Below are 25420 nucleotides of genomic sequence, written 5' to 3' on the forward strand. Positions count from 1 at the left end.
CCATCACCACCAAAAAAGGAGTTTCCTTGCTTCAAAAGGCTGAGGCTAAGAGAGAACAGCGACTCAGGCGTGTGCACCGTGACAGCCAGGGTACTCTGCGCAGAACAGCCTCTCCAGCTCTCCACTTCACAGTCACAGCAACAGTTTCTAGGAGCCCTGTTTCTCTGGAAACTATCCTTTCACACATTTACTTCTGCAGTTTCCGAACCAACACAGCAAGATAGACAGTCACACTCAAATAGTAAATATTTAAACCATTTATTGCCATTAAGGTACAGATCTGAATTACATGTGGAAAACACCGATACTTGTTATCACTGGAAATTATGTGTAGACATGTGACCAACTGAGGGTTACACTATTGTCATTAAATGCTTGTGTTATAAAATTTTGTTCCCTTAGATGTTTTTATTACACAAATCCCAATAGATAATATACATATTACTACAGATTGCTATAGAGAAAACCATCATTCAAAATTATTAAATTAGTTGCATATTTTGAACTACTCTTGATGAAGACAAATAAAGTTTAGCATTGATAAGGCAGCAGAGAGCTGGTTTAGAGACTCTCGGCTATTCAATAATGTTGGCATGGTCATAAAGATAGCGTTCTGTGTTTTCCCCTCAGCACGACTGTTCATGCTGACGTGATCTGTGGCTGCAGCAGGGACTGGAGCTGGCCCTTTCTCGAGCTGGTCCTTGCACTGCTACGCAGATGGCTTCTTACTCATCCTGGAAATAATCGGAGACAATTTCAATGAGAAACAAGTCTCCTCCTGCCAGCTCCAGAGGCCCTGCATGGCTTTAGAAGCCATGTGGCTTCTCTAACGCGGCTTTGTGACAATGGTACCTCCTCCTCCTCCTCCATGTTAGTTTTTATGTTGTCTTTAATGGAGTACATGAAGTCTGCTTACTCGAAGCTGATGAGTCGTCCGCCCTGAATGAGCTGTGCTACTTCGTTAGTTACATGGCACGCAAACAGAAGCCAGTTCCGAGGCTGCACCTTGTAGGCAAATCTCATGAACGCCAGAGAATAGCAACTGAGGGCTGCAGAAACACCACAACGAAGAGCATGAATATCTAGGCTACTGGGCGGAAGGATGGAGACAACAGTCAACATATCCACCGCCCTAGTGGACAAGAACCTTTCCACCTCTGCACCCTGGCAGCCATAACCCGTGCTGAGCCGGCCTGTGCAAAGCCCTCCTTCTCCTCAGCATGCTCTTACCGAAAGTCATCCGCCCACTGATAATCTCTGGAGATTTCTTCATGTCATTGAAAGCAGCAATGGGGAGACCCCAGTTGGCAACTGGGCCCCAGAAGTGCTACAGTAGAGGAGAGGGGAAGAAGGGCGGGGAAGTTAGAGAGAGACCATGAACAGCTGCACCCCACCACTTGAAACAACACAGACGAGTGAAAGGCACCTCGCCCTCCTGCCTTCAGGTTAACCGACTACAGTTTCACAGCTGCACGTGCTTCCCAGTTACTCAAGCTCCTTACTAATAATTTCCACATTACAAGTCAGCAGTCTTTCATTACCCACTCAGAGAACTGGAAAATGATACCAACTTCTTACATCATCTATTAATACCTACATAATTTAAACCTTGTTATAACTACTGTTTATAATGTTTCTACTATCAAAATGCTTTCCCCCAAATTTTCATTAAATTATTTTTTTTTCATTAAATTATTAATAAAATACAGAGCTTAAATTGGACACTTTATTGGGTTTTTTTTTAAGATTTTATTTTTTTTATACATATGAGTGCTCTATCCGAATACATGCCTGCAGGCCAGAAGAGGGCGTCAGATCTCATTTTGGATGATTGTGAGGTACCACGGAGTTCCTGGGAAATGAACTCAGGACCACTGGAAGAGCAAACAGTGCTTTTAACACTGAGTCATCTCCCAGCCCTGGACACCTTTTCTAAGGAAATAATACCTTTTTATTTATTTAAGGCTGCTTTTTTTTTGTTTTGTTTTGTTTTTTGGATTTGGTTTTTTCGAGACAGGGTTTCTCTGTGTAGCCCTGGCTGCCCTGGAACTCACTCTGTAGACCAGGCTGGCTTCAAACTCAGATCCACCTGCCTCTGCCTCCCAGAGTGCTGGGATTACAGGCGTGCGCCACCACCGCCTGGGTAAGGCTGCATTTTAAAAAATTGATTAATTTTTTATTGTTGTTGGTTTGTTTTTCAAGAGCTAGGGTTTCTCTGTGTAGCCCTGGCTGTCCTGCAACTCAGTCGATAAGCCAGGCTGGCCCCAAACTCAGAAATCTACCTGCCTCTGCCTCCCAAGTGCTGGAATTAAAGGCATGCTACACCACCATGATGTGGCTTGATTTTATTATTTGAGACATGGTCTCATTATGTAGTGCTGGAGACTAAAACTTACTATGTAGACCAAGCTAGCGCCAACTCACAAAAATCTCGATGCTTTGACTGGGATTAAAAGCACACATCACCATGTCTGACTTAAAAGATGTTTAAAAATTTTTGTGCATATGTATTTGTTTGTGTGTGGGGGTATCTATAGATCTAAGTGTTGGTGTCCTTGGAGTTCAGAAGAGGCCATCAGATACCCTGGAACTAGTTACAACTGGTTGTGGGCTAAGCAACGCAGCCACCCAGGGCCTGTCCAAGAACACCCACTTTTATTGGCTGAGCCATCACTACAGTCCAAATAAATATTTTTTAGCCTATATATGAATTTGAAAATCTACAGCCAGGCACTAAGAAATTAAGACTCTTTGAAAATACTTTTGAAGTAATTTTTTTTAAAGTAGATAATTTCTGTTCTAAAACTATCCACATATAAAGTAAACAAAATTGAGCCATTTAATAGCAGCCAAGTCTAATTTCATTTCTGAAGGAAAAATTTATCCATCCCATGGTCTTTGTCAACAGAATTAAAATTGTTTGCATGGCTGGAGAGATGGCTCAGCGGTTAAGAGCACTGACTGCTCTTCTGAAGGTCCTGAGTTCAAATCCCAGCAACCACATGGAAACTCACTGTAATGGGATCAGATGACCTCTTCTGGTGTGTCTGAAGACAGCTATAGTGTACTTAGATATAATAACAAATCTTTAAAATAAACAAAATAAAATTGTTTGCATAGAGTTTGAACACACTAACTAGACAGGCCTTCACTGGCTCTCCTGCTGCCATAGACTGTCATGGACACAGACTGTGAAATACATTTAAAATCTTTTTCTTTTTTAAAGATTTATTTGGTCCCAGCTTTGGGAGGCAGAGGCAGTGGGGATCTCAGTTAGAAGCTAACCTGGTCTACATATCAAAGCCAGCCAAGCCAAGGCCAAGCCAGCCAAGGCCAACCCTGTCTCAAATGACTGACTGGATAAACAAACAGATACATAAGTCAACCTGGTCTACATAGTGAGTCTCTGCTACCAACAAACACACATAAGGCAGAAACTATTTCAAAAAAGAAAGCTTATAATGCATATTTTCTTTCTTTTAAGATGTATTTATTTTATGCATGAGTGCTCCATCTGCATGCAGAGCTGCATGCCAGAAGAAGGCATTGGTTGAATCCTAGTTGTAAGGCAATCATGTGGTTGCTGGGAATTGAACCTGGGACCCCTGAAGAGCAGCCAGTGCTCTTACCCTCTGAGCGCTCTCTCCAGCCCTATAATGTACATTTTCTATCTGGTACAAATTTTAATTCTCTCTTCCCTAATCTAAAATATGTATCTGGTCTAGTCTGTCAGAGATTGAAGTCAAATTATAGAAAAATAAGGAATTTCTGTGATTAGTATTTATTTATCAATTACATGAAAAGATGTTTTTACTTGGCGATTTTTAGTGTAGCTATATAAAGTTGAAACAGAAACAGCAGCATTGTATGAGATCTCCCTTTGTATTTGGAAGCAAGCCATGGGGACAAGTTCCATGTGCCCCTCCTCTCTGCCTGGCTGCCCCATTCTGAGGTGACTGTGTTAAGGAAGTGGTGCAGGCTCCTTTGTAAACACAGGAGAGCTGTGGTCCACAGAGGCAGGGCCCAGAATGCGCTTCACCTGCAGCTTACCATCTACCGTGGGAGCCATCTTAACTCTAGGAAAGCAGAGTCCGCAAGGGCCCAGAAGGGCTACAGTTTCTTACCGTACTATTTCGTGGAGTCATCAAGGTTCAGACAGAAGAGACATGGAGGGAATAAAACAAAAAGAAAAAGAATCAGATACTTCCATATGATTCTAGTCCATTTCAAACTCACATGCATTTACATTTCAGCCACAGTGTGTTTTTGTCTGAGCATATAATCAAGCAGATGCCTAACCACCAGGCCTAACAGCCTGCGGCTGATTCCTGAGACCCACATAGTTGTCTCTGACCTTCACAAATGTGCTATGACACAGGAACCTCCTCACACAGGTTTTTTTAAAGGAATCATATGTAATAACAGGTGAAATCAATTTATTCTATAAAAATATGCTTCATCTTTAGATCTGAGCTGCCTAATAAAAATACAATGTGAATAAACACTTGGGATGAATATGTAATTAAATTTTTCTGCAAATCATCTGAAGTAAAGAGCAGAGTACGAGTGCACATCTTTAATTTTAGCACTCAGGAGGCTCCGGCAGGAGGAACGTCAGTTAGAGATTATTTAAGGTACAAAGCAAGTTTAAGGCTTGACCTATATAGTGAGACCTGATGAGAGAATGTGTGTGAGATACAAATTCTTAAAGTTATCCTAATATGTAAGCAACACTGTAATATGAACATGTCATCGCTAAAGTTACCAATTGCCTACTTACATACCTTTGTACTCATTATTTGGAGCCTAGTGTGATTCCATACTTAATGATCATCTCAGTTTGGACTTGCCACCGTTCAAGTGCAGGCCAGTGTGTCACTGCAGCCTTGGGAACACTGCTGAACTCTAATAGCAATGAACTTTCACTGTCACATAAAGTTAGTCTCATCAAAGGTCTGTATTTTTCTTATAACTGAAATACCTAAAATGGCACCTGGTGTGCAAAGTAATTGTTGAATCAATCAGTGAATGTATTAAGCAATGGTGATATTTTCCTGAATGCTGAATTTTCCTATCTTTAAAAAATAAACACAAAACCACTTTATTTTATTTTATCTTATTTTATTTTATGAGAGTCTGGGTTTCTCTCTGTAACCCTGGCTGTTCTAGAACTTGCTCTATAGACTAGGCTGGCCTCCAACTCAAGATATTTGTTTTCCTCTGCCTCCTGAGTGCTGGGACTAAAGGTATGCACCACCACCATCTGGCTAAAAAAAGATTTTTAAAACAAAAGTTTTGTAGGGCTAGAGGAGAGATCACTTAGTTAAGACCATCTGCTGCTTTTACAGAGGACCTAGGTTCAGTTCCCAGTATCCATTTTCAGGCTTACAACCATCTATAACTCCAGCTCCAGAGGACCCTATGCCTTCTGTGGTCTCATGTGGGCAGCTGCATGCAGGTGGTACAAAGATCTCCTTATGCAGACTCACAACTATACACATAAACCAAAATCTGAAAAGTGAGGGCTAGAGAGACAGCTCAGCTATTCTTCTAGACACCAGAATTTGTTTGGGCAGCTCATTACTAACTCTCTGCAATTCTAATTCTAGGTGATCTAATATTCTTCTGGACTCCGCAGGGGTCTCATTACAGACCCATATATAACAAAACAAAGAGTATAGGATAATGTTCCATGCTTTAGGCATATACACTATGTGAGGTACACACACACACTTGTGCCTCCTGCCATTATGTAACAGTGCATGCTTTTAAAGCACCATACAGATCACCAGGTGGCAAGCATGGCTAGTTTCCTAACTATATAACTTAAAGCAGTAATGAAAATCGTGTGGAAAATATACTTGATTTTCCCTTTATTTGATCATCTGCTTTCTTTCAGTTGAATATGAAAAAAAACCTGCATTGCTTTCTTGGGTTGACACAGCGAACTCCAACTGCCATTGACGAGAAACTGTTCTCTGGGTTTGGATGCTCTATCAGACAAGGTCACTAGTAGTTCTGCCCTAAAAATCCTCTGCACTCTGCCTTTCATCCTTCTCTTGCCCAACTCCTAACCCCTTTCCTGACCCTAATTTTGCCTTTCCCAGAATGTCACACCATTGAAATCCATCCTACTTTGTTTTCTGTTGCTGTGACACAGAGCATAGTCAAAACAACCTGGAGAGGAGCCTACTTCAGATGGTGGCCTACAATCCATCAGGAACGGAAGTCAGAGCAAAAATGCCGACAGGAACTTAGGGGCAGAATGGAAGGAGAGCCACAGGAACACTGCTTCTTGGCTGCCCTCCATCGGTGGCTCACTCCTTACACAGCCTAGGACCATGTGCCCAGGTGTGGCACTGCCCACAGTGGGCTGAGCTCTCCGGAATCAGGCAGTGACTTACAGCTCCAAGAGCTCCCCAAAGGTGTGGCATGAGGCACGTTCTTCCATACAGCTGGACAGGAGGAGCCGGGGACCAGCACTATCCCGCCAATAGCTTGAGGTTCTACTGGTGAAGGGATAAAGTAGGGACCAGACACTGCACAGCAAGCAGAGGTGGTCAGGGGCGCTGGGTCAGGGGCGCTGGGTGATCCTTCTCTTAGGCCTGGTTCTGTGTGGTCTTGCTGTGGAAAATAACTGGCAGGGTGGGGGTGGGGGTGTGTTCATCTCTGGCTATGAAGTAATTTCTCTCACTTGAGGGGCAGCCTCTCAGTTCCATCATTGGGTGAGCTGTTGCCAAGTCTCATTGTTCCTGGATTTTTTAAAATATCTTAGTTATCCTGATCTTGGTGTCCTTGAACTTCAGAGGGGAAGGAGAAAGATTAGGTCACTTTAGGATAAATCAGCTTTGTATTACCAGTTTTAGACCAACACTCCTTAAATAATTAACATGTTTACTTGCAGAGCTGGGCAGGAGTGTGACCTCGGGTTTAAGGTACCAAAGAAGGTGCATGCAAACCTGTGTGTGCGTTATTTATGTGCATGTATGTGTAAGACAGAAGACAGCCTCAACTATCATTCCTCTGGTGCTTCCCTCTGCATCTCAGTTGTTTCTTTGCATTGGCATGGACAATGCAAAGTAGACTAGGCATACTGGCCAGCAAACCCCAGAAATCTGCCCATCTCCACTGCCCCAGTGTTGCAGCTACAGGGACCCAGGCCAATCCCCCCTTTTGAGACAGGATCTCTGTGGTAGTTTGAATATGCTTGGCCCAACAAGTGGCACTACTAGGAAGTGTGGCCTTGTTCGAGGAACTGTGTCACTGTGGGGGTGGGCTTTTAGAGCTTCCTCCTAGCTGCCTGAGGAGCCAGTCTCTCCCAGTGGCCTTCAGATAAAGATGTAGAGCTCTCTGCTCCTGCAGCACCATGCTCCCCACCATAATGATAATGGACTGAACCTCTGAAACTGTAAGCCAGTCAGTTCCATTTAAATGTTGTCCTTTACAGGAGAGTCCTTGGTCATGTCTCTTTACAACAATGCAAACCTTAACTAAGACAGTCTCATTATGTATCCTTGGCTGGTCTGGAATTCAGCTGTGGAGTACACCAGTCTAGCTCTGAACTTGCAGAGACCCATCTGCCTCCCTCTGTCTCCCAAGTACTGGGTTTAAGGAAGTCTGGCTCCCACCAGGCCTCTCGCCAGCTACTTTTAATGTTCTAAAGACCACTTTAGTCTTTGTATTTCTATACAGTGACAAGTGAAGATCACCAGGAACAAAAGCGCCATGGGGGGAGAATGTGTAGTCTGAGCCCAGGTTCAGGCAATGGCCCACCATCCAAGGCGGTTGGGCGGGGGGAAGGGGGAGAAGAACTGAGTAGAGCCAAGGCCGGGAGTGAGGGAGGAGCTGATGCCAATGCTGCCAGCGGCGGAGGACGCAGCTGCTTAGCTTGCTCCCTGGCCCGCTCAGCCAGCTTCCCTTCAGCTCCAGAAGCACCAGCCCACAGGGGGACCTGGCCCTCCCAGTCAGTCACCAATTAAGAAAATGCCATACAGGGGCTGGAGAGATGGCTCAGTGGTTAAGAGCACTGACTGACTGACTGCTCTTCCGAAGATCCTGAGTTCAAATCCCAGCAACCACATGGTGGCTCACAACCATCCATAACAAAAAATCTGGCACCCTCTTCTGTAGTGTCTGAAGACAGCTACAGTGTACTAATATATAGTAAATTAATAAGTCAATAAAAAACTCTTAAAAAAAAAAAAGAAGAAATGAACAACAACAAAAAAAATGCCATACAGGCTAGCTACAGCGGCCTTACAAAGACATTTTCTCAGTCAGTTCCCTCCTCTAGCCTCTATCAAGATAAGATAAAAACCAGACAGCACAAAACTCAGCTACCACCCCAGGTGAATGCTATCCTGCTTTTAATTGCAGGTTATCTGTAATTATGTGGTATCTGTTACAACATTTAGCCTGTTTCAATTTAGTTGTCTTAGGAACTCCTGTATTTTGGGTAACAGTCCTTTACCAGTCATCTTGTTCAAATACTTCTTTAGGTCTGTGGCTTCTATCTTCTCTTTCACACAGCGGATATTTTTAAATTGTTTTCTGAGACAAGGTCTCCTCAGGTAGCCCAGGCTCATTTGGCATTCTCAGCCGTCTTGCCTCACACCGAGTATGGCATTTACAGGCAGCGGCCACGTGTCCAGCTGACGGTTCAGTCTTACTGAAGGCAATCCACCCATTCTTTCTTTCAGGGATCATGCCTTTGGAAATTCTCTCTAAAAAGTCACTGCAAAACCCAGATTCTTTAGATTTTTTTTCCCCATAGTCTATAGTTTGCACTTCCATGTTTTCATCTATAAGTGTAAACTGAGTAATTCTTTGTTAAAGGCATAGGATGTGTCTAAGTGTTTTATTTAACGTGGATGGCCATTTGTTGAAGGTTATTCTTGGTGGATGTTCAGCTGTCAGTACTTACATGTTTACTTATGACCTGTCTAGCCTGTGCCGTTGGCCTGTTTGTGCATTCCAGCCCTAGCAGCACAGGCTTGACTGCTGTAGCTTTACAGTAAAATGTAAAACTGGCTATTGTCAGCCTTGCAGCCTTGTTCTTCCACAGTACTGCACTGGATACACTGGGCCTTCTGAACACCATATATCTATCTTACCAATTTACTCTCATTCTTGTGTTGCTGGGCATCAAATTTTACAGTAAGCCCAGAATGCATTTACTGATAGCCACAAATTAGACTTTCTTTGCTGACATTAGACTCTGTCTGGCACTGCACTGAGTCTCTAAGGTAAGCTGGGAAGGACGGGCACCCTGAGAGTACAGTCTCTCTATGCACGGACATGGAGCAGCTCCTCCCATTGACACCTTCGAGATCTCGCACAATTTTTTGTTTTAAAGATAGCTCTTACATATCATTTTTCTAGATTTTTTTATCTAAATCTAATTCACTTAGGAGCAAGGTATGTAGCTTAGTGGTAGAATGCATGTTTAACATGCACAAGGCCCTGGATTCATCCATCAATCTCCAGCCTTTGAATGTGATCATGTAAATGACACTGTATTTTATTTTCAAATTGCATTTATTAGTTGAAAGTATGTAGGAAAGCAATTGACCCTAGTCCTTACCAATATCATTTGTTGCATAAAATCTTTGGTCCTTTTGGATTGTCTACATAGACAATCATGTCATCTTTAAGTTTTGCTGCTTTCTTCCAATATGTATGGCTATCTTTCTTTAAACTGCATTAGTCAGAACTTCTTATATGATGTGAAAACAATAGTATTAGGGACTATCTGCATATTCCCTTTAATACACCTACCCTGTAAGCAGTCAGCTGCCCTTCACCATTCATTCCACACTGAGAACCACAGTGAGTACTACCACTTTAATCAAGAGCTGATTCTACTATTCTGTAAGAAGTTTGGTTCATTAGTGATTAGCTGGCTCAAGGGTTTTTCCCCTAAGCTCATTTCCTATTGTCCAGTGCGCACCAGGCTGGGTGTGGCAGTGCACACCTTTACTCCGAGCTTTTGGGAGGCAGAGGCAAGCAGGTCTCTATGAGTTCAAGGTCAGCCTGATCTAGAAAGCAAGTTCCAGGCCCACTGAGGCTACAGAATGAAAATTTGTCTCACCCCCAACCCCAGCCTCTACCTCCCCTAAAAAGGTACTCCAAAAGCACCCCAACCCTGCAAGTCTTTCAAGCCACTCTGTGCACCATGATTCTGTGCAGCAATCCTAAGCTGACAGGTCTGCTTTGGCCCCACGAGTTGAGTGTTGAAGAGACCTCAGGTTTGTTTTCTTTCTCTCTCTCTTTCTTTCTTTCTTTCTTTCTTTCTTTCTTTCTTTCTTTCTCTTTTTCTTTTTTCGGTTTTTTCGAGACAGGGTTTCTCTGTGTAGCCCTGGCTGTCCTGGAACTCACTCTGTAGACTAGGCTGGCCTCGAACTCAGAAATCCGCCTGCCTCTGCCTCCCAGAGTGCTGGGATTACAGGCGTGCACCACCACTGCCCGGCCAGACCCCAGGTTTTCTAATTGGTCTAAATATCAGTTCTCATATGGCAGGCAAAGTGCGAGGTGATCCCCAACTCTAAGATCCCATGTTTAGGAAGCATTCCTTTTATCTCCTACAACTTTTCATTTGGGTAAATAATATAAACAAAACTTTCTTGAGAACTCAGAAGTTAAAGTCAACTTAGATAGAACACCTTATTAACTTGAAAATATTCACTGCCAACATCTCACTAAGCTCAGAGCTGTAAGTACGCTGAGTACGATGTTAAAGCAGTGGACAACCTGGGTTCTATCTAAGGAACATGTGATACATACGAAAGTTGTGTGTGTGTGTGTGAGAGTGAGAGAGAATGAGAGAAAGAGAGAGAGACAGAGACAGAGAGAGAAAAACAGAGACGGAGAAAGGAAAGAGAGAGAGAATGTGTATATGAGAGACAGAGAATATGTGTGTGTGTGTGTGTGTTTGTGTGTGTATACATGTAAGTACGTACGTACAGTCACCTCTGCTCTAAATATAAACTTTCTGTCAGTAAGGTACATAAGGAAATAGTTTTTTTAGAGAGGACAACGTTGAAAAGCCTTATTCCCAGCACTCAGGAGGCAGAGGCAGGCAGATCTTTGTGAGTTCAAGTCCAACCTGGTCTAGTGAGTTCCAGAACGTAGAGATCTTGTCTCAAAAAACAAAACAGGGCTGGAGAGATGGCTCAGCAGTTAAGAGCACTGACAGCTTTGCCAGAGGTCCTGAGTTCAAATCCCAGCAACCACATGGTGACCATCTGTCACGGGATCCGATGCACTCTTCTAGTGTGTCTGAAGACATCGACAGTGTACTCACATACATGAAATAAATAAATCTTTAAAACAAAACACCCAAAACGAAAACTAAGAAAGTGGTTGGTGAGGTGGCTTCTGCTTCTACAAAAGACCTGGTTTCCACTGCCAGCACCCACATGGAGGCTCACATGTCTGCATGCTTGTTCCAGATCTGATGCCTGTTCTGACCTCCATAGGTACATATACTCAGGTACACATGAAACACATAAAATAAGTATTGAGGGCTGAGAGTATAACTTTGTGGGCCTTGTAAGGCACAGGACCTGAGTTTGAGACTCAACATTAAACAAGAAAAAAAAGGAAAAAAAAAAAGAACTATTAAGAAAACAGACCTAGAAATCTAGAAAGTTCTTGCTCTGAGAGTCTTATCAAAAGCCAAGTGCAGCAGCATGGTGCTCTGGGGTTGAAGGGGTTGCAGCTAATTGAGTCCGAGCAGGAAGCCAGGGCCCAGGCAAACAGAAGCTCCTCTCAGAGGAAAAGACATACTAATCAAGATGGTGAAGGCTGATGAGTAAGACAGTTAGATACCCAAGGCACTAAATATATACTAGTCGCTCCAATACTGCAGTAGGCTGGCCTTCAACTCCAGAGATCCTGCAGCTTCTGCCTCCCTTGCGCTGGAAATGAAGGTGTACGCACCACTGCCAGGCTCAGCAGTGTCGATCGAAAAGAAAATGTAAAAGCAGCCCCTCCGCTCATCTAACTTTAAAAAAATCACAAGGAAATAAGACTATGCTTGGAAATATTGTAATCTGTTTCTAAACTCTGTGAGATACTTAAAATAGAATCAGGCACCGGGAGATCACAACCGAAAATGAATTCTGGAAAGCGCTGCTTCTTCAATCTCTCCATGTCAAGCCCTCGCGACACACACACACACCCCTTGCAAAGTAAAAGCCTGTTCTCGGACGCCCTGCGTGACAGTGACCGACCAACACCGGTCGTCCCCTCCCCCTCCCCCCCACGCGCCACCAAACGGAAAAAAACCGACCTCGGTGCTGTGAATTCTAACCTCCCTTTACCCAGGCTCACTCCAGCAGCACCGCTCCCGCCAAGTCCCCGGCCGGTGACGATGGGGAGACGACGAGGGTGGTGTTAGCACCCAGTGTCCCCACGTCAACCCACGCAAGGGCATCCTGCCCGCCTGCCCGGGAGCGGGGTTCGCCCGGTCACGAGCCGGAGCGGCGTCCCTGCGGTCACACCGCGTCTCCCCTGTCACCTGCCATTCCCTAGGTCGTCCCGTCCGGGAGCGCTGTCCGCTAGGTCACTTGCTGTCCTCCCAGTCTCGGCTGGGAGCGCTGTCCCCTCGGTCGCCTGCGGTCGCCTGCGGTCCCCTCGGGCACGGGTGGGAGCTGCGTCCCCTCGGGCACGGGTGGGACCGGCGTCCCCTCCCGCACAGGTTGGGGCGGGGTCCCCAGTCACATCCCGTCTTTCTGATCGTGGGGCTGGAGCTCTGTCCCTTGTCCCCTGCCATTCCCTAGATCACCCTGACCAAGAGCGCTGTCCCCTCGGTCACGGGTGGGAGCTGTGTCCCCTGAGTCATCCGCCGTCCGTTCCCTCGGGCACCGGTAGGAGCGCGTTCCGCCCGTGCGCGGCTCTCCCAACCTTGGCACCGCGCCGCGGGATTGTCCCACGGCGGGTGGGTCCCCCACGTCCTACCGGGACGCTCACCTCATGAGATAGTCGCGGAAGTCCTTGCTCCGGACATATTCCGCCGCTTTGCGCAGTAGCGCTCCAGCCATGGCCGTGCGGTCGGCGGAGAAGCCGCTCCCCAGACAGATGACACCACTGCGGAGCGGGCTGAGGCCCTCTGCGCTCTCACCCCCGCGCCCGCCTCACGACACTCGGAGAAGCCTTACGGCAGCACGGCGCTCCACCAATGAGAACGCGCTAGGCCGCAGCGCGCGTCCAGGATTGGCTGGAGCCGTCGACACACCCCCACGCCTGCCCTCGGGGCGGTGCTGCCGTCGTAAAAGGGCTCGGTGGCCAGGAAGGCTGGTGGTTGCTAGGGGCTGCGAGTATGACACTCCTCTGCCGCGGGGCACTGGGCAAGCTAACGGGGTCTCCGCGGGGCGCGTTGGACAGGTCGGGCTCCTGTCTACCCCGCGCGGGTCCCTTTGCTCCGCGGGCGACTGCACAGAGGCAGTGAGACCCTGCAAACCGGCAGCGACCGGTTTGGGATGGAGTCACCGAGTGCAGAGGAAGGAGCCAGTTAAAAATAGCTAGGAGCCTCAGTCTCCAGAAGTGTGGCTGCCCACGTGTGGAAAGCACGGGTTACGTAAGTCCCCGGAGTGTGCACCCTGCAGGAGCATTAGCCTGGACACCCGCACAGGCTCAGAGCCACGCCCCAGATATGGCGGGGCGGGGGTGCAGAATGCAGAGGTAATGAGAAGGGCCTGGGTACATTTTCTGTCACCACCACGACACCCGAGGAAAGGAAAGGTGTTATAGTCCCCCTCCGCTTTAAACCGGATCGCTGGAAATACGTACCCGCCTTTAATTCTCCCTTGGAAGACAAGGCAGCCACACCTGAGCGGGCCTCCGGAAGGTGCTGCCGAGGCCTGTCCCCAGGTTCATGCAAATGTCAGCCTTTGTTTACCAAAAGCAGACCGAAGAGGACCCTCCCCTAATAGGCCAGGGTCTGTAGCGGGAAGCCCTGGCTGTGTTCCAGCCCCTGCACTGCCATAAAACCAGGCAGGGTGATGGGAAATTCAAGGTCAGCACCGTGTCCTCCGGGTGGGGCTTGGGGTGAATGTTGTTAAACGAATGGTAATCTTCTGTGGTCTTCCGCCTTCTGTGTATAGTAAATATGTGCAGCTTTTCTCTGGTTTAAATTTTGCCGGCTTATTCTAACAACCTTCTGAGAGTAGAGGGGGACCTGAGAGTAGAGGGGGACGCTCTCTTCCTTACAAAAACCGAACTTGAAGCTGGGCTTGGTGGCGAACAACTCTGATCTCACCACTGCAGAAGCAGAGGCAGGAGGATTTGAGTTCAAGGCCAGCATTGTCTTTAGAGCTAGTTCTGTAGCCCTGGCTACTCAGAGAAACCCTGCCTCAAACAAAATTTAAAAAGACAAACAGCAACAACAACAAAAGCACAATTTGGGGATTGTGTCTCAAATCGAGGAAAATTGAGTAATTTAGAATGCTTCTGGGGAATATGGACTCTGGAATGCATTGGCAGAAACGGACATAGGAAGTTAAACCAAGCACTCAAGGGAATGTATAAATTTTAATAATAGGCGTTCCCTTTGACCCAACAATTCCCTTTCTAGAGCTGTTCGTCGATAGGCTGGTTTGTGCAGCTTGTTTTAATATGGAAGCAGTCCTCAAGGAGTTCCAGTTTGTGTGGTGGTGTGTACCTCAGCAGGTGAGAGAGAGAAAGGAGGGCCGGTTCAAGGCTGCCCTGGGCTACATGACATCCTGTCTTAAGTAACTGTAAATTAGTAATCAGACCTGGTAGTGTACACTTTTAGTCCTGACAGGTGGGAGGCAGAGGCAGGGAGACCTCTGAGTTCTGAGGCCAGTCTGCTTTAGATAGTGAGTAGCCAAGAAAACAAGTTATTTATGTTCTGGTGCTAAGTAATTATAGTATTTATTTGCAGGGACAAAAAATGTGTGGACTGTTGTGTAAAGCATGATACCCATGGTGGGACAGCATCGGGACAGCATTGTCAGTGGCTTCCCCTGAGTGTAATGGAAGGGACATGAGATGGAGAAAGGTAATTTTCTTTTCTTACTGTGTAGCCCTGGCTGGCCTGGAACTTGTGACAGTCCTCCTGTCCATCCTCTGTAAAAAAGAAGTTTTATTGTAATCTGGGCGTGGTGTGAAGCCTTCTAATCCCAAAACTCAGGAGGCAGATCTCTGTGCTTGAGGCCAGCCTGGTCTACCTAATGCATTCTAGGACATCTAGAGCTTCATTGTGAGGCTCTATCAATCAGCCAATCAACCAGCCAATCAATCAATCAATCAATCAATGTTTCATTGTATGGATAGAATAATGCTTCTGAGAGTTTTCTAGATTTAGAAACATCTGAGAGACTAGGGTGCAAGGAAATCAGTTCACACTGGGTTAGGCACAGCTGTGAAATTCTAGGAAGCTTTATGTCTGATACCCACCGCGGCCAAAAGAAAAGTTCTGCAGTAGCCTGTGCCGACACACGTCAATACCTGGTTAAAGCATGAGTGAAGGGACCAGTTGTGGGTGGAAAGAGATGCTCCCAGAGCCACGTGGGTTACCTCCCTGTGAGCTACTGACCCTGGGAGGCCCTAGATATTCCAAAACCGATCAAGGCTATCGCCCCTGCAGCTGGCTGCTTGCCAAAGTCAGACAGTAAAGCCCGGTTGCTGAAGCGCCCCCCCCCCCCCCCCACACACACACACACTTTGGTCCTAAGACTTGGAGATGTAAAGCTAGAACTGAACCGGAAGTGTTCCCTGTCTGCTGACTAGCTTTTGGAGTGCCGGAAGGTGTCCTGAAGACTGCCAGGGAGGCTACGGTCCAAAGTTCTACTCAGTTCCAGACGCTGCATGCTACACTGTGAAAGGACCAAGCAAGGGCGATACATGGTGTGAATTCTCATGGGCACAACCAGCTTTCTGATTGGTCTTCAGGATCACGGATCAGGGGACTTCATGCCTGTGCTGTAAACTCACACAAAAACACATGGCTGGGAGTCAGAGTGTGCTGGCTCGCTTTATGTCAACTTGTCAACAAGCTAAAGTCTGAGAAGGGAACCTCCACTGAGAAAATGCCTCCTTTAGATTAGGCTGTAGGCACGCCCGCAGGGCATTTTCTTAAGTAGTTATTGATGGTGGGCTACTGTGGGCAGCACTGCTGTCCCTAGGCTTGCTGTCTGGGTTTTGTAAGAAAGCAGATCGAGCAAGCCGTGGAGAGCAGGCCAGTAAGCAGCACCCCTCCATGGCCTCTGCATCAGCTCCTGCCTCCAGATTCCTCATAGAAATGATTGAATCTCAACCAGGGGCTTCTACCCTGCCTCTGCTCATTCAGTTCCCGGAATAACTCCACAAAACTTTTATTATAATAAGCCTTAATCAGCACCAGAGCTGGGCAGATAGCTACCCTCTGAGCTATTAGAATCTATTTCCCCATTAATAATCTGGAATTATAATTCACCATGTTTCATCTGAGCTGCTCTTACTTTCCAATTGGCCAACCCTTCTTTTATGATTCACCTAACTCATGGTGTCTTCTTTCTCTCCTTCTCTTCAATGTTCTCCTCAGACCCAAGCCCAGGAACGCCAAGCCCTGCCTATCTCAATTCTGCCCAGCTATAGGGTGTAGGCATCTTTATTTGCCAAGCAGGAATAACTTGGGGGCCAAGGTCACTTGGGTCTACACAGGAATTCTCTCATCCTGTGGGCAACCAGGTCTTGGAGGCCAGTATTTAGCCTTACAATACATAGCAAAAGACCAAATCTCATCAGCTCCTGCCCTGTCTGAGTTCCTGACTTCTCTCGATGATGAACAGTGATGTGGAAGTGTAAGCCAAATAAACCTTTGTCTTTACAACCTGTCCTGGTGTTTCCTCGCAGCTGTGTCTGCTTGCAAGACAACATCACTAATGGGCCTGCTGACTGATGTTCACATTGCCTTGGGGAAGATGGGGTAAAGAGGGTCACTGAGCCTCGCCGGAGACCCCCACGGCGCCTTCCTGTGTCTTGCAGGCATTTGTGTGCCATTCTCCCTGAACTGGACTTGTTTGTCCCTGAGGAGGGGCTAGACTGTACAGGCCAGAGAAAGGTTGAGTGAAGGAGGACCCCCGTCTCTGCCACTGTGGGGAAGCCATCATCCACTGACACTGTTTTGGGGTCTCCCACACTCACCCATGCTTCCTAAGGCCAAAAAACTCATTGGTTCCCCAGGTCGGACTTCAGTGGAATTACGCTTGTATTGTCGTGTGGCCTTATAGGGAGAAGTAGACCTAGTTTATGTCTCCGCAGGGAAGCAATTCTAAAACACCGGCACTGTCCTAACTTCCTTCTAACTAGGTCTCACCCCTTAAAGATTCTACTCACCCCGTAGCAGAAAGTTAGGGTCCAAGCTCTGGACACGTGGACCTCTGGGACCTTTTTCCTGGCCCGTGCGTAGGATTGGACCAATTAACATTAAAGAAGAAAGACCAGCGTGTGGTGGCATTAAGGACAGAAGACACCTCTGAGAATGGATATTGTTGACAGGCTTAGGACCACACCCAATTTCTCTACCCTGTGAAAGTACATGGACATCCAGTATTGCAAACCTATGATAACACTGTCTGCCCCATGGGGTGCTGGGGTCAGGAGTATACAGGCTAGGAAGCAGAGGTCCTTGGTTAGCAGCAGAGTTTTCGAGGCAGGGTCTCAGGCTGACATCCAGCTATGTAACCTAGGACAACCCTGAGCTTCATAGTCCGCTGTCTTATCTCCCATGCACGCTCCACCACGCCTACCTACTAGCAAGCACCCTACCTACTGAGTCACCCCAGCTGTGCCTCTGTCACCTGTGACATCAGGAAGAACTCCTGTGTGCTCACCAGCACCATGCGTATTTTCCCCATCATGACAACTTAGAACATGGCTGTAACCAAATGTCATGCTTCTTAAATAAAACTAAACTCTTATAGGACCGACCAGTGAGGAGACACCTCTGCAAGGGCTCTTAGACTGACAGCTGCGGGACTTGAACCCAGGACCCTGTGCATGCTAAATATATAACTCTGTCACATAAGCTGCACCCCACCCTCAGGATCTTGGAATATGTATCTGGGGTTAATGACCAGATCAGGGTCACTGGCTGATCTGTCACCTCAAACATGCATCAGCCATTTTTTAAAAAAAGATATATTTTTTTTTATTTATGTGAGTACACTGCCGCCGCCATCTTCAGACACACCAGAAGAGGGCGTCAGATCTCATTATGGATGGTTGCGAGCCACCAAGTGGTTGCTGAGATTTGAACTCAGAACCTCCTGAAGAGCAGTCAGTGTTCTTTTTTTTAAAAGATTTATTTATTTATGTATATGAGTGCACTGTAGCTGTACAGATGTTTGTGAGCCTTCATGTGGTTTCTAGGAATTGAATTTAAGACCTCTGCTCACTCTGGTTGGTCCTGCTCACTCTGGTTAACCTCGTGTGCTCAGTCCCTGCTCGCTCAGGCCCAGCGATTTATTTATTATTATAAATAAGTACTCTGTAGCTGTCTTCAGACACCCCAGAAGAGGGTGTTGATCTTATCACGTATGGTTGTGAACCATCATGTGGTTGCTGGGAATTGAATTTAGGACCTCTGGTAGAGCAGTCAGTGCTCTTAACCACTGAGCTATCTCTCCAACCCTGCTAATCAGCTCTTTGTATCAGAGCCAGAAAACATTTTCCTGTTTTCAGGAAACATGTTCCATTTCCAAAAACATTGAAAATGTTTTTGTCCAGGTAACATGGTGCATCCCAGCCCAAGGAATGCAGGGTCAGATAGAGCTCTAACACCGACGAGGTCAGTCTGGTCTATGTGGACCAGTCAGGGTTACATAATAGATCCTGTCTCAAAAAGTGAACTTTGCACGGTGCTGGGATAGCACTTAGGGCCTGAGGTATTACCTTCGTTGCTGTGTCCTGTGTTCATGCCTCAAAAGGAAAGTAACTGTGAAATGACCAATGTCCTCTTTGTTTCTATCCCTGCTGCAAACCGTCTGCTTAGCCCATTAGAATACTTAATTCATGGTGGCCTGAAGGATCCCAGGCTAGAAAATAAAGCCACTTAAAATGGGGGCAGTAAGTTGTTGCGCCCTGACAAATTATCACACACAAGCACTCGCCTTCCTTCTCTGTCTCTGTCCCAGGTTTTGGTTTTCATCCCACAAGCAAGTCACCAAGAAGGATCTCTCAGGCTCTCAGGGAGGTTTGTGGCTCCCTGGTGAATGAATGGCAGAGAGACAAAGGACCCCCAAACACCTCCAGTCTACAGTCATTGTGGGGGGACTTACAGTAAATGCTAAACATCCCCCACTGAAAACTCAGGGGGAGGGGCATAGATCATGGCACAGAGCAGGCTTCTCATCCCAGCCCCAGAGTCTGCTTTAGTTCCTGCACAGACACAGCCCATGGCCTCGGGAGCTCAGGCGGAAAGGGGAGCTTCCTGATCTCAGGATAAATCTGTAAGTAGGAAGCCCGCTTGCATCAGGATATTTGTTAGTGTAGTTTTCAGAGTTCTCACGAGACTCGGTGAACCGAGGGACAGAGAGCAGTCTGCATCCAAAGCCTGCAGCCTGGGGTTGGTGATCCTGTCCTGACCACTTGAGCTTTCTGAGTTGGGGCACCCCGGAATGCTCGGAGTTGCCCGCAAGAGGAAGCCAACCCCGGAATGCTCGGAGTTGCCCGCAAGAGGAAGCCATTAAATCCTACAGGGCCTCACTCTCCTAATCTATAAAATGGACACAGTAACTCTTATGTTAGACCCTCTGGGTTATTGAATTCCTAAGAGAATGCATAGGGATAGTATCCATGGCAACTGGAAAAAAAATCAATGGTGGAGCTTGTGCTTACTGTGAAGTGGGACCCAATCTGGTTCCCAGGACCAACCAGACAGTAAAGAACAAGGGCTTTGTGTTGTCATAGATGCCACAGCACACCGCCCTGCCCCCTCCCCACTCCTCCCCTCCTCTTTAAGGAACCTCAGGCCACTCTACCTGCTGTCTTTCTCTGGTTAATAAGCTGGGTCGCAGCCCTCAGACCCTGCATGCCTTCGATGTCCTCTTGCAGGGCAAAGGGCTACAGACGGTATCCCTGGTGATTTCTGACCTTGTGGAAGGTCAAGGCTGAGGCTACTCCTGCTGTTTGTCCTGGTCTGCATGTATGCCTCTCTTGCACAATCCCGTTTCCATACAGGTAACAAACAAGTTTCAGGAAGCCTGACCAACAGCAAAGTGACAGGTCTCTGCTTACAGAGCTTCCGCCAGCGAGGAAGCAGAGCCCCTGGTCACAGCCAGCAGGAGCAGGGTCTGCGGCTGTCAAGACAAGCCTCCATCCTCCTCCCCACAGGTCTGCTCAGCAAACTGACTGGAAATCTACCCACAGCCACAGAGCAAGCAGGAAGCCATCTTTTAGGGGCTCCCAACTGCCACACATAGAATGTGAATATTGAAAAGAATATTGAACAGAGGTTGAAGCACTGACAGGAAAGTCTGTGAATTCCTGGTCCTCAAAGGGAAGAATAAGAAGGCCATAGGATGGGACAGTGTTTCCCAGTCATCTGTCTGCTAAGGGATCCACATCTGAAGTGCACAAGGAGCACAGGATTCCCAATAAAATGACAGACAGCCTGTTAAATAATAAGTAGAGGATATAGGAAGACCCTTCTCCAAAGCAGAGTCAACCAGCACAGGACGATGCGGCTGCCAGCTACACCAGGGAGCTGAGAGCCCACCACATGCGAGTCCCCTCAGCAGTCAGCAGTGACGTTCATTTCCTTTCTGGCCTATATTTTACACCTACGATTCAGTTCAGATGCTAAATCTTAGCTGGCAAAACTTGATCTGTATTTGAATCTCATGAAATGTAATCTTCAGGGAACACTCACATAAGTCACACTGAAAAGTTTCCCGAAACTTAACCTAGTCATAAAAGCATCTGGTGCAGGCGTATTAACGGAGTGGGCTCACCTTCTTTGGGAGAATTGATTGGCTTTGAAGCAAACGTGACAGTTTTAAAATGACAGCACTTCAGGTCAATTCTTACCTTCTCTCCCCTCCTATCCACCTCTCTCTCTCTCTCTCTCTCTCTCTCTCTCTCTCTCTCTCTCTCTCTCTCTCTCTCTCTCTCTCTCTCTCCTCATCTCCCTTTCCCCTCCTATCCATCTCTCTCTTTCCTCCTATCCATCTCTCTCTCTCCTCCTATCCATCTCTCTCCTTATCTTCCTTTCTCTCCTCCCCTCATCCTCTCCCTCCCCACAGGGTTCCACTCCTCACCATATAGCCCAGGCTGTCCTGGAACCCATGATCCCTGAGCCTGCTTCCCCAGTGCTGGGATCACGGGCCTGAAGCGTCACATCTTGCGTGGTTCATCCACTCTCACGGCAACTCAGTTGCAGTCACATGAAACCCGTGGATTACTACACAGCTGGAGAGACCAGCTCTTCAATCTGGGGAGTAGTTTTAGCATCTAATGTGCATAGTATTGTCTACCACAGTTAAAAACCTGTGCTCATGCTAAGGTGTGTGATGCTGGCGTATGTCCCAACAGTCTTAGTGGTAAAAGCATCCTCAGAGCTAACTTGGTCCTAAATGAACTTTCTCAGGACAGCCTGCACCGCATGTTCAGTCTTTCTTGTGTTTGGTAAGCAAGCGTTGATGCCATGGTCACCTTTGACTTCTTATATTTGTCAAACATTTTATTGCAGAAATTCTAGAATTTCTAAATGCTTATGAAGCTCTGCTGAGACTGTAACAGGGCTCCAGACCTCAGTACAGTGCAGTTGGTGATGAAAACACCTTTTGGGCCACAGAACGCAGCTGACTGATAGCACCACCTGCCGAAAGGAACACAAAGACCTAACCCATCAAAGTCCATAGTTCTGGGCACGTGTCTACCTCGATTTTTGGCTTCTGTAGTTCCACTTCTGGAAACTGTTCTTGTTAGCTGAAGTATGTCAACCCAGAGCACGGTTTTGTGCTTAAAAACTCACCCCGAGAAAGGCTTGGTGCTACATTGTTGCTGGCTAATAAATTCTATTGGCTTAAACTCACATCCCAAAGGTCTTCTCTGGTGACCCACATCAAAACTCCTTAACTGGCACAGTGGCCACATTTCCCCCATGGTTCCCAGCACAGTCAGCATTGGCCCCAGAGATACTACTCCTTTAGCTCTTTAGTGTGAATCCTCACTGCTGGGTTTCACGGAAGTCCGGGGTGTCAATTCAGCAGGACACCTCTGTTGGGACAGAATCGGTCTGTCCATCTGTAACTGACAGGTTGGAAAGCCCCCAAAGCCTGTGTTCCATTAGGCTGTTGTTGGGTTCTGCTTCTGAGTCCCCAGGAAGTACACCTAATTGCATAGGGGTTAACGTCGAGAGGCTGTCCTTAAAATAATAAGGGAGCCTATTACCCCTCCTCTGAAAAAGACGTTATACAATATTTAAGAAGAATTACGGTCAATTCTTTCCCTCCTGGTTAAGGCCCGCGCCTTCTTATGAAAGATATTTATCCACTTGTTTTCTACCTCCTCGTGTTCTAATTAATAAAAAAAGGGAGGAATTGTACAGAGCCATATTGGGGCAGTCTTGCACTTGGTCAGAGTTTGACTTTGGTCAAGGTTAACTTCTCCCAGATAGCCAGGATCCTGCTCCACCTAGAGCCAAGAGTGCTCGAAGTAAAGGTTAATTTCGTTGTTCCTCCAGGTCTAGGAATTCCTGAATTAAGCAGGTGACCCACCCAGCTGCCGGAGCAGTCAAGACGAGGACCTCCAAGAGAAGCTAGACAACTTCCACCGGAACTCAGCCTGGAGTCTGGGGGGAAGGGTTTGCCCAAACTGTTAAAAGGTCTGGCGCCATTAAAGTTTCTGGCTTTGATCAGTGAATATTGTCTTAGCCATACTTCTTTTCGCCCCTCTTCCCTATTTATCCCTCAGCTTCTGTTCCAGAAACCCACTTCGTAATAGCTGCAGGCAGCTATGGAACCCAACAGGCTGTTTTCAGCAAGGTTTCTCTCCATGCCAGAGACCCAGCATAATACCTGGGGTGTGCTAGCCCTGAGTCTCCATTACCCATTTCAGATTTAAGTGGTGTAACTTAGTGTTTTGGGTTGTTAATGCTCCAAGCCCTATGCAAAGGAACCTACCCAAACGCCAGCGCCATAGAGGCTGGAGAGGCTAGGCTCCCTCTCCTTAGCCAGAGGCTGAAGCCTCTGCTCTGCAGGGCACCAGGCACAGCCTGCTGGTCTTGGCACAGTCTGGCTTGCAGCGCTGATCCTCCTGTCTCCTATTGCCAATGCAGGGATTATAGGCATGCTCCATCACACTTGGAATTCTCTGGGAATATTTTCTTATCATCGTGATTGTATCTTCCTCTCCTTGCTCAGACTTGCCTTAGTTGAAGCCTTTTTGCCTTGTTCAAGAGTGCGCACTGCGCCTGCGCAGCTTTAGCAGGAAGCCACCGGCCTCCGTGGGTTCTGAGGACTCAGCCTCGGTGGGACGGTTTTCTAAGAGTAACAAAATCAAGGAAACCTACAATTGCCCGCTGGACTCTATCAGTGTGCTGTAGGATAGCTGACCTGGCCAGCCGACCCCGTGCCTGGAGGCTGACCCCGAGGAGCGCAGCGCCCACCATCCACAGAGAGCCACGCACAAGGGAGTGTGGCAGTCTTAGCCTGGTCTCACTCAGAAAACAGGTCGAAGTCTGACTGAGTTAGCTTTGCTTACCCAACTTCAAAGACACTTCCACGTGGACAGACGGCAGCCCTGCCGATCAAAGCGGCTTATCTGCAAGCTAATATTTGCGGTGTGTGCATCAGTTGTCCAGGGGGGGAGCCACCAGACAGCAGCCACATTCCAGCATCCCACCAGCGGAGAGAGGAGTGCGGCCCGTGCCCCTCCCGTGTCCCCTGGACCCCTTAGCTCTGAGAAAGCCATGTGATTGCGTGTCACAGCCCTCTGCCCCAAAGCATTCATTCCCACAAGGTTTAGGCTGCGGCTTTAGCCTGAGATACCAGCCCAAGCACACACATGTTGGCCCGCCACATGGCTGACAGTCATGATGTTAGGTTTCCCAGGGACTCTGTGGGGATTGAGACAGGAGCAGAAGGCAGGGGAGTCTTTCCTAACTCGGTAACTTCAGATCGTCCTTGTTTGATTTTTCATCTCCCCTCCCCCCACATTCACTCTCAATTCACCATCTGCCCACAAGTGTCACCAGACACCAAAGACTGGTGCCAGGTGATGGCTGCGGCCAACACCTAGATAAGGGTTCTGCAGTCTTCACACACCTCAACCAGAAAACAGAGAAGTTGAAGGGGGAGGGGTGTGTGCGCACAGGGCTTTGCTGCATTCCTGGGAGGAAGAAGGACCTAACAAAGATTTACCGGAGGTAGACAGGACAGTCGGTGTGCTTCTCTCTCTTTTTTTTTGGGGGGGGGTGGTTTTTCGAGGCAGGGTTTCTCTGTATAGCCCTGGCTGTCCTGGAACTCACTCTGTAGACCAGGCTGGCCTTGAACTCAGAAATCCGCCTGCCTCTGCCTCCCAGAGTGCTGGGATTTACAGCCACCCCCACCCAGCAGAAAGAGACCATGCTCAGAGGCTGGGGGTGGGGTGGGGTGGGGTTAAGTAGCCGGCAGAGCCAGTGGGGCCACAGGGACAGGCCTCTCACCACCCAGGAGGGACGCCCACTAAGAGAGCTCCAGCCCAGGGGAGCGAGCACAGACCTGGCTGGCGGTACTCCGGTACCTGCAGGACAGCGGTGCTACAGCTATCTCTTTGGGTCTAGGTCCCAGAGGCCACAATCAACCCCAAAGGCGTCAGAAAAACACCCTGTTCCCTTGAGCAAGTAAAATAAAACTCAAGGTATATACCTATTGTACATGGTGCTATTACATAGAGGCCATTTTCCTACTGATCTATATTGTAGATTATGTAGAGTCTTCCCATGCCTCCCTTCCCTCTCCTCGTTCTCTTTTTGAAAACTAGCTTCTGGATTTTCCCCAGGTCCCGGACAGACAGACGGCCGACTCTGAAAGCACAGTCGTTGTGTTTTTAGACCTGGCCTGACAACTCACACAACGCAGGCAGCAAGTACACTCGGATGTGTCCAGCACGGGTGCCTCGTGGCTTGGGAGTGGATAGCTTGTCTTCCAGCTAGCCACACCCCCAGCACAGCTTCCGGGTGTGAGATACAGCGTGTGTCCCCCCCCCCCCCCCCAGAGCCTGCCCACAGGGCTTTCCCTGAGGCCTCAGGAGATGAGGGCACTCTCTGACAAGGAAGCCTGATCCGCAGCCAGCTGTGCACAGGGCACATGCCAAGGTGCTGGCCTATGGGCTCCTGGGCTCCTCAGAGCGGAAACGGGTCGAGGGCCCTCCCTGAACGGCCCTGCCTGGGAGTAAATTACTGTCAAAGGCATCTACAACCGTGCACAGGAAA

At 47.7% G+C, this 25420-nt stretch overlaps 1 protein-coding gene across 3 annotated transcripts; it reads right to left on the reverse strand.

Annotated features, from left to right (window-relative positions):
• Window positions 1-244: 244 nt before the first annotated feature.
• Window positions 245-13158, reverse strand: Mpc1 (mitochondrial pyruvate carrier 1). 3 transcript variants are annotated; one of them, XM_052169930.1, is made up of 5 exons: window positions 12973-13158; window positions 9063-9066; window positions 1231-1327; window positions 917-1049; window positions 245-734 (listed from the first exon to the last, which is right to left on the reverse strand). In XM_052169930.1, the coding sequence occupies exons 1-5, from the start codon at window positions 13041-13043 to the stop codon at window positions 710-712; spliced, it is 330 nt and encodes a 109-aa protein (XP_052025890.1). In that variant the 5' UTR covers window positions 13044-13158; the 3' UTR covers window positions 245-709. The 3 variants fall into 3 exon arrangements, with proteins under 3 accessions (XP_052025890.1, XP_052025888.1, XP_052025889.1); XM_052169928.1 differs by lacking the exons at window positions 9063-9066; window positions 12973-13158 and adding an exon at window positions 4125-4149; XM_052169929.1 differs by lacking the exons at window positions 9063-9066; window positions 12973-13158 and adding an exon at window positions 4051-4074.
• Between the last annotated feature and the right edge of the window lie 12262 nt (window positions 13159-25420).

The sequence above is a fragment of the Apodemus sylvaticus genome, chromosome 23, assembly GCF_947179515.1.
Source record: "Apodemus sylvaticus chromosome 23, mApoSyl1.1, whole genome shotgun sequence".
NCBI lineage: Eukaryota > Metazoa > Chordata > Mammalia > Rodentia > Muridae > Apodemus > Apodemus sylvaticus.

What these genes read in the sequence shown, in the direction of transcription:
- Mpc1 (XM_052169930.1), bottom strand. Translation starts at nt 13,043, where the DNA reads ATGGCTGGAGCGCTACTGCGCAAAGCGGCGGAATATGTCCGGAGCAAG. An exon ending in CAGTGGGCGGATGACTTTCG is followed by an intron (nt 1,050 to 1,230) that starts GTAAGAGCATGC and finishes GTGTTTCTGCAG; the next exon opens with CCCTCAGTTGCTATTCTCTG. An exon ending in GGACGACTCATCAGCTTCGA is followed by an intron (nt 735 to 916) that starts GTAAGCAGACTT and finishes GATTATTTCCAG; the next exon opens with GATGAGTAAGAAGCCATCTG.